The sequence below is a fragment of the Chrysochloris asiatica genome, unplaced genomic scaffold (genome assembly GCF_000296735.1).
Source record: "Chrysochloris asiatica unplaced genomic scaffold, ChrAsi1.0 scaffold00060, whole genome shotgun sequence".
Lineage (NCBI taxonomy): Eukaryota > Metazoa > Chordata > Mammalia > Afrosoricida > Chrysochloridae > Chrysochloris > Chrysochloris asiatica.
This window is the reverse complement of record NW_006408578.1, coordinates 13,121,945-13,135,415: the sequence shown is the minus strand read 5'-3', so window position 1 is coordinate 13,135,415 and position 13,471 is coordinate 13,121,945. Positions and strand designations below refer to the sequence as shown.

The following is a 13,471-nucleotide window of genomic DNA, read 5'->3' as shown; positions in this document are numbered from 1 at the left end:
CTCGGAAACCCTATACAGGGTCACTATGTGTCAGAATAACAACAGCAATGTCCAGGGAGACTGAGGAGTTGTTTTAACTAACGAGTTTTGATACCATTTACCAAAAAAGAGAGGTGAGATAATTTCCGTATGATTTTGGGCAGGTAAAGAATCCTTAATCTCACTGAAACTGAGATGTTTCATTTCGTTTTAAAGATATGCTCAGGATCGGACTAAGGTCCCCTTCGTAGCTGCAAGGTCATGTCCATGGTCAAACCGAGAGAAAGTGGTGTGCCAGTGATTTGACTCTATCAGTGCCAGGGGAGATATGTACAAGTGGCAGGGAAAAAATAGCTGACCTTAGTGAGGGCTCAGTCAGACTTTGGGTTGTGAAATTTTAACCCTCACTGTAAGAAAGACTCCTCTGCTGTGTTCCCACAGCTCTACAAACATTCCTTTATTATAGCATGCCCAAATTTGTAATTATCTTTTCTTGTTGCAGTCTTTGATATCCCACAGAGCAGGAGCTATACCTTATCCATGTTTCTGTGTCTAGCATTGAACCTATTATGAGACACATAGTACATGTTCAGAAACTGGATTTTAAATGGATGAATGTGTAAATGTCTCCAAGAGGGAGTTTTATTGATTTGCATGTGTGTAAAGAGAGAAGCACTAAGCTAAAATTTCATGTCCAGAAAAGAACTTTTGGTTTAATGGGTGGTACCTTAGCTTTATATGGATGAGCTCTGGTGGCACATTAAGTGGTTGAGCACTCAGCTTCTAACCAAGAGGTCAGTGGTTCAAATCCATCAGTCATTTCTCAGGACAAAGATGTGAGTTGATTCCTGTAAAAAGTATAGTCTTAGAAATCTTAGTGGGGGTAGTTCTACCATGCCCTAAGGGCTGCTAAGGAGCTCTGGTAGCGTATTGGTTACGAATTGGGTTGCAAACCTTAAGGTCAGCGGTTCGAAACTACCAGTGGTTCTGCAGGAGAAAGATGAGGCTTTCTGTTCCGGTAAAGATTTACAGCCTCAGAAACCCTGTACAGGGTCACTATGTGTCAGAACTGACTCGACGGCACTTAACAACAACAACAACCAGGTCTGCGCAGTTCTCGCACATCGTTTAACCGCTGCCCTCCATTATAGAAGCCCTCGTTTTCAGTTTCAGTTAGTAGTTTAGCACAAATTATTTGCACCACCCAAGGCCCTTATACCTCTTCAAAATCAAAACCAAACCCATTACCACTGAATTGATTCTGAAATGGAAGACATTTTTTTCCCAGACATTGTGTGTATAGTTAGTGGAAGCCTTTTGGGGTTGGGTCTTGTTAAGTGCCATCAAGTTAGTTCCAATCCATAGTGACCCTGTTTAGGTTTCTAAGGAGCTTGACCTGCCAATCCTGAGGTTCAAACCGACTTTGCAGTCCAGCGCATTACCCCACAGCGCCATACCAGGACTTCATTGGGGTTTTAGGAATACCTAAAGAAGCAAGAGGCAATAAGATATGCCTGAAAACAAAGGCAACCAGAGTGTATAATTTTGCTGGGCTGTGCTTTTTGCCTTTTGTCCCTATTTTTTAGAGTGAATCTGGGTGGCATATGGATCTCTGTGTATCCTGACTCTTGGGAACTGACTGTGAGTTCTCAGAAGGGTCTCTTGGCTAGTTGGAGCTATATTTAATAATGAAAAGTGGTACGAAAATGTATATTGTTTATAAGAACTCTGTGCAGCTTCATACCCTTATTACACACTGTTGTTGTTAAGTGCTGTTGCGTCAGTTCTGACCCATAGTGACCCTGTGAACCACCAACCCTGTGGTTCAAACTGATTTTTCAGTCCAGCACATTAACTTGCAGCTCCATACCAGGACACACTATTGGGGGGAAAAAAAGGAATAGTTCTTTTTTTTTCAAATAAAGTTTAAAAGGACTACTTTTTATTCATCTTCGCATCTTCCAGAGTCTGACATTGGCCCATCACATAGTAGTTGTTGGTGTTGGCTGTGTGCGGTCAAGCCGATTCCAACTCATAGCAACCCTGTATAGGCTTTCCACACTAACTTAGCCACATTTGCTGCACAAATGAGGTACATAGAAGGAATTCATCCCAATTCAAATTCTGTACACTGACATCCTGAAATGTTACACCTGGTCCTTTCTCCCCTCCAGCCAATGGACCTCATGCATGGACTGCTAGTGCTGGGGCTGGCTCTCAGACACTGCTTTAGTTTCAGAAGAAACACTCTTGTCAGTTTTTGTGCAACTTATTTAGACACTTTATCACATTTTTCCTTTACTAAAAATGAGAGAAAATAGAAAATTATTGGGTGTACTAACAATAAACGTTTACCCTATAATGTTTTTTACTCCTTGAATTTAAGCTCATCAATTCTGTGGTCAATTGTGAAGAAACATGACAAAATAACTGATCAAAGATTATGCCCAAAAGGTGAGTTGTAATTAAGAGTTTTAAAATATAGCAAATTTTAGAAATCGTTTCCCATTCCCTTTGCAGCATACTGACATTACAGTTTGATTTTTGTTCTTTTCAGTTTACGAACATTTTCATAAATACTTTGTATAACAAGGCATTGTTTAGGAAGAGGAGAAAAGTTTTTTTACACACATCTTTAAATGCTGCTTATTAAGAAGCAATTTAACAATTTCCCCAAGTTACATTCTGACTCAAAGCCACTCTGTACAGGGTTTCGGAGGCTGTAAATCTTCGAGGGAGCAGAAAGCCTCATCTTTCTCCTGCAGAGTGGCTGGCGGCTCCAACCATGGACCTTGGGGTTTTGCTCCCCTGTGCTCAATGTTTGGAGCCATCCCGCTCCCAGGCATAGTTTGGCTGGTTCGATTTCTAAACAGGATCCTGGCGACTACAGGTTAGTTAACACTCTGCCCCTAAACTGGGAGTGGCTTTGGAGCTGGGAGGTGGAATGTTGACTCAGAGTCTGTACAATGTGGGTGATCTCTGTCCACTGTTGTCAAAAGGGCTTACTCCCAGAAGGGCCTTGGCCACTAACTGGGAAAAGTTCCGACTTCCGAAAGGGGCGGGATTTGGGGGAAAAGGTGCTTAGGGGGCCTAGAAAGAGCAGCTTCCTAAGGTTCTGCAACAAAATTTGGGGGGGGGGGCGCTGGAGGTGGGGGTTGGAGCCTTTTAGTACTCTGTTTAAAATTACCAAGAAAAGGAAAAATAAAAGGAACAGTTATTTATATGTTTCATGTCCCAAAGAAAAGAACTGGGATGTTTTCCTGTTTATCTTCAAATCAAAGAAATTGTGTGTGGTGAAAACGCCACAAAGTTATGGCTATCTGTAAAAATAGTTTTTACACGTCAAAAACCGGATGTTTGAAACAATTTTATAGATTACTGGGAGGAACCCCCCCCCCCCCAAACACATTTTAAAAAGCATCCTTTCCAAGGATAAACAAATGTTTAATAAGACCCTTATTTCCCAGCCTATTTCTGCCTTGTGGACGGAGGAAATCCTCAAAGGCGAGGGGCCCCGTCCTCAGTCGCCAAGCACAGCACCTACATGACTGACCAGTCCCTGTCCCTCCTGCCCCTCTGGGATGTGGCTCAGGTCTCGACGACGCTGGGCTGAGTCGCAGGCCGGCAAGCGCAGATGCGGAGGGCGGTTCCGGGGCGCCGATGACACCAGCGGGGGATGGGGTAGGCGCGGCAGTTGAACCCCGCCCTGGGAAGAAACTGGCCAGGTGTGGCCTCGGCGCCGGGAGCCAGCGGGGAGGAGACTTGCACCCCCGCCGACCAACACCAACACCCAGCCGCGACGCAGCTCCTCTGCGCTCTCGCCACCTTCCGAGACACAGCTCTTCCTCCTGCACCTCCACGGTCCGCGCGCTCCCAGCGCGCCTCTCCCGCTCCCCTACCTCCACTCGGCCGCGCCGCTCCCAGGGGAGGGCACTGCTCGGCGCTGAAGAGCGTCCTTGAGAAACTTCGGCACCGCCCCCCTCCATTTCGGTATCTCTGCTTTTGAAGCCTCCTCGGACTTCCTCCAGTCGCCACTCTTGCTTATGCCTCGGCGCTGAGCCGCTCTTGCGTGGCGCCGCCAAGATGAGCTGCAATGGGGGCTCTCACCCAAGGATCAACACGCTGGGCCGCATGACGCGCGCAGAGTCCGGCCCGGACCTGCGCTATGAGATGACCTGCGGCGGCGGCGGTGGTGGCGGTGGCGGCGGCGGAGGCGCTAACGGCAGGATGTACTACACGCGGCGCTGTACGGTCACCGACGTTAACTCGGACGGCTACTGGTGGGTGCTCTCCGAGCCGACTCCTAGGAAGTTGGGAGGGAGGGACGGAAACCCTGGTCCAGAAAATCGAATGGTTTTTTGCTCGAGATCAGGAATTGTTTCCTGGTCCGGCTGGGAACAGTGCCCAGGTGTCCGGCGCCCCTGTGCGCTACGCTGACGTGGGTAGGGAGTGGGTCAATGCTGGGAGAGAAAGAAAGTTCAGTTTTCCTGGAAGTTGGGACTCCGTTCTATCTGCCTCCCTTCCCACAACCTGCTAGGGGCGGAGCGGGTCGTTTAAACTCCGCCTGCCGGGAACCCAGTAAGGCGCGAGGGGAAGGAAGCCCGGGGAGTCGTCTCTCTCCCATTCCCCAGCTGCCCCTCTGCCAGGCCGGCCTTAGCACCTTTGTGTCGGGCTCCGAGCTTCCCCGGCTGGCAGGTGGGAGCCCAGGCAAGGCGTGGTTGTGACAACAAAAGCTAACCCCCGAGCAGTAACCAAACTTGGTTCCCTACCTTCCCATCCACCTTAAGATCACGATCGCGCTGGAGCCCGAGCTCTCCGGTCACCAAGGGGAGTTGAACCGCAGACAGTGCCCAGATCGAGGTTACGCATAGACGGGACCCCGCTTCGGCCGTCCCCTCTTCTCTCCAGTGGAGCTTCCTGGACTGGGCAGCCGCAGGGCGGAGACGCGCTTGTTTTCCCCAGCCAACTTGTGCACCATCTGGCCCTTGGTTTGCTCCATTTTTTTTAAAAAAAGCACTCTATGAACTACCCCAGTGCCTTGGTAGAGAGCATCGCCGTTTCGTAGGCATTCTGCTCCTGATGTTGGAGCGTCTGGGCAGGGAGCTGTGGTGCCACAGGCGCCCAGAACCAGTTCGCGCAGCAGCCAACCACGCTGGGGACCAGCCTGGCGAAGGTGCTTGGATCTTCGCGGAAACAGTCCGAGGGGGTCATTGGATGGGTGGGGGAGATAGTGAACCTGGCCTCCGGAGGCGGACTCTGGATACCCACGCGAGCTGGGAGAGTTTGACTGCCTGCTTTCCTCCCGCCCCATGTAGGGCTTTCTCACCTAGGGTTTTGGGTTAGAGGCCCAGGGCTTTGAAACCGAGTACTGCCTGCGCTGTGGCCTTAGGCTGGGGAGGAGTAACCTGAATATCCTCCAAAGGGTTTTTGTTTGCAAGCAGTTTTGTAGACAGAGGGACTGCTTCAGTTGCAACCGATTTTGCGCTTAGATTTTTTTTTTTTTTTACTCATAGTATCTTAATTTATTTTAACTTTTTGAGTTAGAAAAGAATTGTCTCAATATCCAAACGTTTTCGCAACAAAATATACCTGGGAATTTCCAGGAACAATGTGCCAAGTAACACACAGAAGGATTGGGGAGGACGTGTGGCAAGTTTTTATTTTCGTTTGGTTTAGACATTTGCCAATTATTTAAGTCTAGAATTTATCTTTTTAAAAAATTTTTTTTTATTGTGATTTGGGTGACAGAAGTTTTTCCCTCCCGTTTTCCAATATTTGAGAAGCACATTACAAATCCAAGCAGAATTCTGTGTAAGGACTTTTCAGCAGCTTTTCGACATTTTATGAACCAAGGATTAAAAGGAAAAAATATGCTTCTGTTATCTTAGAGCCTCTATCTTTTAAATTGAAAATAATTAATACTATTGAGTATTCCATCTGCTTGGTTAACATTTTGTAGAAAAGTAGTATTTAAAAGAATTCACTAAACAATGAACTGCTTAAAGATAAGTGGTTTCTTCATGAAAACATTCACTTTTCTCAAGACTCAGTGTTTTTTCATACTACAGCATAATTTCCTGTGTTCTGTTTTCCTAATTTAAACCTTGTTTATAAACGTGTCAGGTTTTATTTCTCTCTGAGAAGGGAAAACAGGACCAAATGAAAAATTCCCTAGGTCTGAGCAAGGGTGTGTTTTCTGCCCACTGGTGTTGATTTCCGGGGCTGTGGAGGTGGGGTCTCCGGGACATGAGTGAGCTTGACAACATTCCTTCCTGACCCAGCTAATGGAGTCTTCTTCTCTTCACCCCTCCCACACACACCAACAACCTGTACCAACCTGCAGTTATGAGGTGGCCACCGTACTGCCAACCCTTCTGAACTGAGGAATTCATAAAATCCGAAATAGCCACAAATGCTGGCTTTTGCATTTTAAAAATAGTGACTCTTACTGAAGACAGAGAGGGTATGCACCCGCATCTGGTTTCCTGGTGTTAATGTCTGGAGGGATTTGTTCGTCCATGGCATGCAATTTTAGGAGGGGGTTATCAGCATTGACTCAGGGACCAACTGTCCTGTGCTGAGTGAATGATCTCTGTTGTTGTTATGTGCCTTGGAGTCGGTTCCAACTCATAGTGACCCTGCACAGGGTTTCCCAGGCTGTAAATCTTTAAGGGAGCAGAAAGCCTCATCTTTCTCCCGAAAAACAACTGGTAGTTTTTAACTGCTGACCTTGAAGTTAACAGCCCGATTCATAACCACTACTTGCTACCAGAGCTCCTTGAATGATAACTAAGAATCTAATAAGTACATTGAGATTAAAATTTTTTCTAAGCACAAAAACCAATGTAAAATTACTGACTGAATTACAATTCATTTGTTTCAAAATTCCAATTCATTTGTTACTAACTGAATTACATTAGCAATCTTAGTAATAGTGAGTTTAGCTCTTCCCCTAATTGGATTAATTTGAGTGTGTGTTGCTCTTGTGCGCCAAGTCGTAGTGACCTTGTACAGGGTTTCTGAGACTGACTGATGGGTTTGAACTTGTGGTTACCAGTCCAGTGCTTATTCTACAGCGCTGCCATGTGTAAACATCCCCAAATATTATTTCTCCTTTTAAGACCACCCCTTTGTCTTTTACAATAGTAACATGTCAGGTTTTTGTATTATATTTCATTTGTAATTCTTTCCTCACTTCACCCCTGTTTTCGTCTAATTTAGACTGGATGAGTTCTTCAACTACTTAATTTAACTTTTCCTGGTTCAAGCTCACCAGTTATTCCTTAGGAACCCTATACAGGGTCACTGTGAGTCAACTGACCACCGCACTTAACAATAACAACAACATTCTACTTACTTGAGTCCTGGTATGGCACTATGGGATAAAGCACTGGACTGCAAGTCTGTTTGAACCACAAGGTCGACAGTTCAAATTCACCAGCCGCTCCTCGGAAACGCTATACAGGGTAGCTATGAGTCAGAACGGACTCCACAGCACTTAACAACAAGAAGAGCATTCTAGCTAATATTTTGTTAATGTTTGATAAATGTTACATTATTGTAATATAATAGGTATGTTTTTGAGAATTGGTGCTTTGCATTTTTCTTATATAAGGTATTATATTCATTGTTTTCTGTTAAGGTAGATATTGCTCTTATTTTATTCCTGAGTTAAAAGAAATTACAAATCTGTAGTGAAATTTGAAGTAAGGATGGTAGCAAAATGACAAAGTCTTACAGCTAAGCAGATATAGTCATTAAGTTTCAGAAATATGTAATTATTATAGTACTGCTTACTTATTTTTACCAATCTCATTATTTGAAAACCAAAATTTATGTGATTGTTGTTCTTAAATGCGTGGAGTTGGTTCCAACTCATAGTGATCCTGTATAGGGTTTCCAAGGAGCTGCTGGTAGGTTTGAACTGTCAACCTTGTGGTTTGCAGTCCAGTGTTGATCCTATAGCAAATCCTTATGTGATCTGCTGTTGTTGTTTAGTGCCGTTGAGTCAGTTGGTGGTGGATATAGATAGATATATAATACATATATATATATTATATATATAATACATACAACAACAACAAATATAATACAGATGTATATATATTATATATATATAAAATAAGTTTATTTTAAACTACTGTGTAAAAGAAGCCTATTTCTTAGTATAAGGAGCTCTGGTAACATAGTGGTTATGAGTTGGGCTGTTAACCTCAAGGTCATCAGTTCGAAACTACCAGCTGTTCCACGGGAGAAAAAAGAGGCTTTCTGCTCCTGTAAAGATTTACAGCTTCGGAAACCTTGTGCCGAGTTGCTATGAGTTGGAACCGACTCCACGGCACATCACCACCATCACCACCATTTCTTAGTATGAGGTCAGCAGGTCTATTTGCATTGAATTTTAGAGCGGGAGGGATTACCTAGTGTACAGAGCCCCTCTTTAGAGGCAAGAAGCTTTGCCTAAGTTCTCACTCTTGGCTGAGTTGGCCCGAAAACCCACGGCTCCTCACCTGTGGTCCAGGGCTCTATGTGCCTGTAACTCCGTGCCTTCACGGCTTGTCTTTTAGACCAGATAGGACTATGATGACACCGTGGATGCATCTGAACTTCATCCACTCACCAGACATTTGCAAAGCATCTACTGTGTGTACTGAAATCCTGGTATGGCCCTGTAGGATAAACACTGGACTGTTAACTGCATAGTTGGCAGTTCAAACCTACCAGCCAATCCTCAGAAACCCTATACAGGGTCGCTAGGAGTCAGAACTGACTGATGGCACTTAGTACCAACAGTGTGCACATTAAGGGGATATGTGAAAACGAAAATATAAGGATTTCTTGGAAGGAGTGTATGCTTTTTAAAGGAAGGTAAGTACACAAATGCTGTCATACTAAAGGCAGGTGGAATTTAAAGGGGTGTAAATGGCCAGAGAGACTTCAGGAGATAGAACTCAAGAGTTTATCAAAGAAAACCAAAAACAAAGCTACTACCAATGAGTCAATTCTAATTCATAGTAACCCTATGATGTTGCTTAGTGCTGTCCAGTAGGTTCCGACTCATAGTGACCCTGTATAGGGTTTCCTAGTCTGTAAATCTTTATGGGAGCAGAAAGCCTCATCTTTCTCCTGCAGAGTGGCTGGTAGGTTTGAACTACTGCCCTTTCAGTTAGTAGTAGTCCAGTGCTTATCTTACAGCACCACACCAGGACTCCAGGGCTCCTATAGCACAGAGTAAAACTATCCCACAGGGTTTCCAAGATTGTAATCTTTATGGAAACAGACTGCCACACCTTTTTACTGGAGTGACTGGTGGGTTCAAACCTTGGACCTTAAAGTTAGCAGCCGCGAGTTTAACCACTACACCACCAGGGCTCCTTTATAAAGGCAATAGAGTTGAATTAGATTTTTTGAAATTACAGTTGCCAAAGATGGGTGGGCAGAGAGCCTTCCCCTGGAAGAGAAGAGCATGAGAAGCTAAGAGCAAGTTCAAAGCCTGTGACATGGTCTCCTTTTTGAGCCTTCGCTAAGAGGGAAGGCTAGGTTGGGGCCAGAGCATGACAGAACCTGAATGTCAGGGTGAGGTGCTTGCACCCGCAGGCAGACAGGAGCCATGGGAAGTTTTTGAATGGAGAAATAGAAGATGATCATAGCTCAGCTTTGGGACCATATCTGCGGCGTGCAGTGGGGAGGAATTTGCAGGATGGAGTGGGCTTGCACCAGTTACAGATGGAAGTTATAAAAGTCTAAAGGAGACTGAAGGGAGCGACTGGGCTGGGGGAGTAGATACTGCCTTGGGAAATGACAGCTTCAGCTAAGAACTGGATGTCAGAGATGAGGGAGCATCTGAGAAAACAGTCTTTGAGTTTAGATGACTCATAGAATGAATGGTATAAATACAGTTTTTCTGGGAAACAGTTGCTAAGTAAGATATAGTTTATCTTAATACATGGTTGATATTATTTACCTGGCTCTCAAGTTTGAGAAGTTATATATCTTATAAAAATATCAACTCAATGGGTAGCAATAGTTACCATATATTAAACAACAGTGATGTACCAGATGTGTTGTGGATGTTGCCTCAAGCCTCTCAGCAAACTTCCTATTTTACAGATAGGCACAACTGAGGTTAAAGTAGTTAAATGACTTGCCACTCAGACAGTAATTGTTGTGTTAGATTTGAATCTAATAGCCATCAGTGGCTCAAGAAAAGATCAAGCCTTAGTTGTTATAATTTATCTTTTCTGTTTGTGAACTCTTTTCTAATGAATTGTTACCTTTTTTTAAAAAAAAATCTTTTGTAGTCCTCACTTTGCTCCTGTGAAATATTTATTTCAAAATCATTAAATTCCATTGTTAATAGTCCTGTAGAGTTTTCATCGGCTTAGGGAGAAAAATAAAACAATCTGACGATGCAGGAAGCTAGGTAATTGTTGGTTAGATCTATTAAATAGGACAAAATAGCTTTCAACAAGTAGTTAATTTTTTCCTTAATACAAGCGTAATTTCTTTGTGTTCAGCTGATTGAAATGTCTTGGGAAGGAAAAACTGCTGATGTCCCTTATGTCTCAATGCTGACTTCTCAGGGTGGAGCAAAGCAGGGCTTGGGTGTGACTCTGAGAGTCTAACTCAACTCTGGACCAACCCGTCTTTCCAGATGAGGAGCTTCTGGAAGGATCGTCTCTGTCTGGAGATCTTGGCACCTGAGTAGCCAGAGTGCATGGGAATACTGCCACATCTTTTGTTTTTCTTTTCCTCTCTTCTGCTCTCCATTGAGTAGATCCAGGCTCCTGCCATTTGGAAATGGTCACTGTTGTTCTGATGTCAAAGTGAGGATCCTGAGATCCCAAGACTCAAAAAATGGTAAACTCCTTTGAAGGAAAATACTGTAAAATTTGAGTGGAGTCAAATAATTCACCTCCCCACAAACACCTTGTGCCGGATGCTCCAAGTCTTTCAAAGTCCTCCAGAATGTGGAAATGACTACAGTACTGAGAAGCTGCAGCAAAATGATCCAAGTTTTTGCTTGGAATTTCAAATTCAGCACACAAACATAAACACCCTTTGCAACCTAATTTGTCTGGCACTTGAAATACAAAAGAGTTCACATCTTAATAACCAGAAACCTGGTTGTAGTTATTATTAAGTGCCATCGAGTCAGTTCCGACCCATCCCCACCCTTTCTAGGGTTTCTATGGTGAGCTTGAACTGCTGACCTTGCAGTTCAAATGGCTTTGCAGTCTGGCACATTAACTCACTGCACCACAACTTTTTGTAGGTTTTAGTGAAATGGAAGCTTGTGTATGGGTAGTAATTTAAATTACAAATCTCCAGTTTGGCTTTTAATTTGTAAGGACCAAATATTCATAGGCAGCTCAGTTAATAAAGGAAAGGAAAGCGTCTTTGTCTAGAATTTCATATCACTTCAATCCATTTCTTTCATGTTAAAATGTATTATCCTCTTTGAATGTCTCTAACAGCTATTTTAAGGAGCTCTGGTAGTGTAGTGGTTACAAATCAGGCTGCTAACCTCAAGGTTGGCAGTTCGAAACTACCTGCTGTTCCACAGGACAAAGATGAGGATTTCTGCTCCCATAAAGATTTGCAGCCTCGGAAACCCTGTACAGGGTCACTATGAGTTTGGACTGACTCCACGGTACTTAACAACAACAACAGCTATTTTAGAGTCTTGTAGGTAATCTTAGTAACTCCTGAAAATGCTTCATATTTTTTAATACTCCAACTTATTTCTTTCTGCTCTTTAAAGGTTTTGTGTCCTGCCCCACCCTTAATTTGCTACAGGGTGTCCTGAAAATTTTAAATGGGGCCAAGACAAAAGCACAAGAATGAAATATCAGAGCTGTGTAATTATAATTAGGAAAGCTGGTAGTGTCATGGGTTAAGCATTTGTTTGCTAACTGAAAGGTTGGTGATTTGAGGCAGTCTGCTTCTGTAGAGATTTACAACCTCAGAAACCCTATGGAGCAATTGTACTCTGTCCTGTATGGTTGAGTCGGATCAACTGAAGGCAGTGCTTTGCTTTTTTTTTCTTTTGGTATTAAAGTGGCAGCAGCTCGAACGCTTAACACATAATGAGAGTGCTTTTGCAGGGATTGTCTAATGTGTGTTGCTTTGCAGACAATCCTGGTCCCTTTAAACCTCACCAGGACATCGGGATTCTACCAAGTCAGAGACTCCAAGCACAGGCAGCCAGAGCAGCTCACTCAGACTCATGGGTGGCACTGCTGGATGTGGCTGAACTGGGAGAGGACTCCAGGCTGCCTGACTTCAAAGTCATTTTAAAGTTAATGATGTGCGATTGGTTTGCCCTCCCTCAACACAACCCACCACTGTGAAAATAAAGATAGAGCCGACAGAAGGAAGCAGGACTTTTATTAGAGTGCTGCATGTAAAGCTTCTGAACCAAGAACAAATGAAGGATCAGAGGCCAAACCCAAACCAAACCCATTGCCATCAGAGCGACCCTATAAGGCACAGTAGAACTAACTGCTCCTTACGGTTTCTGAGACTAACTGTTCACAGGAGCAGACAGCCTCATTGGTCTTCTGTGGAGCCGCTGGTAGGTTTGAACCTCTGACTTTCTGCTTAGCAGCCCACCGCCTATGTCACAACACCACCCTTTCTAAAATCTATAACTGTTGACTCTTGTGTCAGCTGGGAGGATGGGTGGGTGGATGGGATAGATGCAGTCTCTGATTGAGTTTTGGAAATCAGGGTCATGAAATGAGTGGTCCCAGCCTCCAATCATAGTCTTTGCATTGCTGTTGCTCTTCATTCTCTGTACTTAGTCAAACAAGCATTCATTAAGTACCTTCTGTGTGCAAAACCTTTTAGTGTTAGGAGTGTGTGGGTGTGGAAGATGACTAAGCCCTGGGACTTTGCTCTCCAGGAGTAGGATAGGCAGGTGTGTCAACAGTTAGTGCCTGGGAGTAGGAGAAGTTAAAGAAGGGTAAGTGGACTTTGGGGGGTCGAGGTGTGACCAGGAGTGCTCAATAGAAGAGGCAGTGGTGAGCTATAACTTCTAAAGAATGGGCCAATGACATTTCAACTGATGTCATGTGTTTTGTGAGTCTTGAAGTTAGGGTGTTGTTGTTAAGTGCCATCGAGTCAGTTCCAACCCATAGCAACCCTGTATAGGGTTTGGAGGAGCGACTGGTGAGTTTGAATCATCGACCTTGTGGTTCAAACCGACCTTGCAGTCCAGTGCATTATCCCACAGTGCCACACCAGGACTCCAAAGCATCGTTAAAGACGGTGAAAACATTTTTATGCAAAACTCACCTTCTTTTGACTTAAAGTCATTTTTAAAAAGTCACACAATACAATATATGTGAAAAAATGCTTTGGAAAATATAACATGCTAAGCAAATAGACCTTAAGATCAATTTGAAAGCATTACATAATAATCATATGTAATTTCCAACAAGTGTTAACTGAACTTTTCTTAGGCTGTTTTTCCACAAACCTAAATGCA

At 43.9% G+C, this 13,471-nt stretch overlaps 1 protein-coding gene across 1 annotated transcript in view; it reads left to right on the top strand.

The window, feature by feature from the left end:
• Positions 1 to 4,026: 4,026 nt before the first annotated feature.
• Positions 4,027 to 13,471, top strand: part of DSP (desmoplakin) — a 52,122-nt gene continuing 42,677 nt past the window's right edge. Inside the window, exon 1 of the mRNA XM_006864103.1 lies at positions 4,027 to 4,259. Within this exon, the coding sequence (XP_006864165.1) occupies positions 4,063 to 4,259 (197 nt within the window). The 5' untranslated portion in view covers positions 4,027 to 4,062. The remainder of the gene's footprint in view (positions 4,260 to 13,471) is intronic.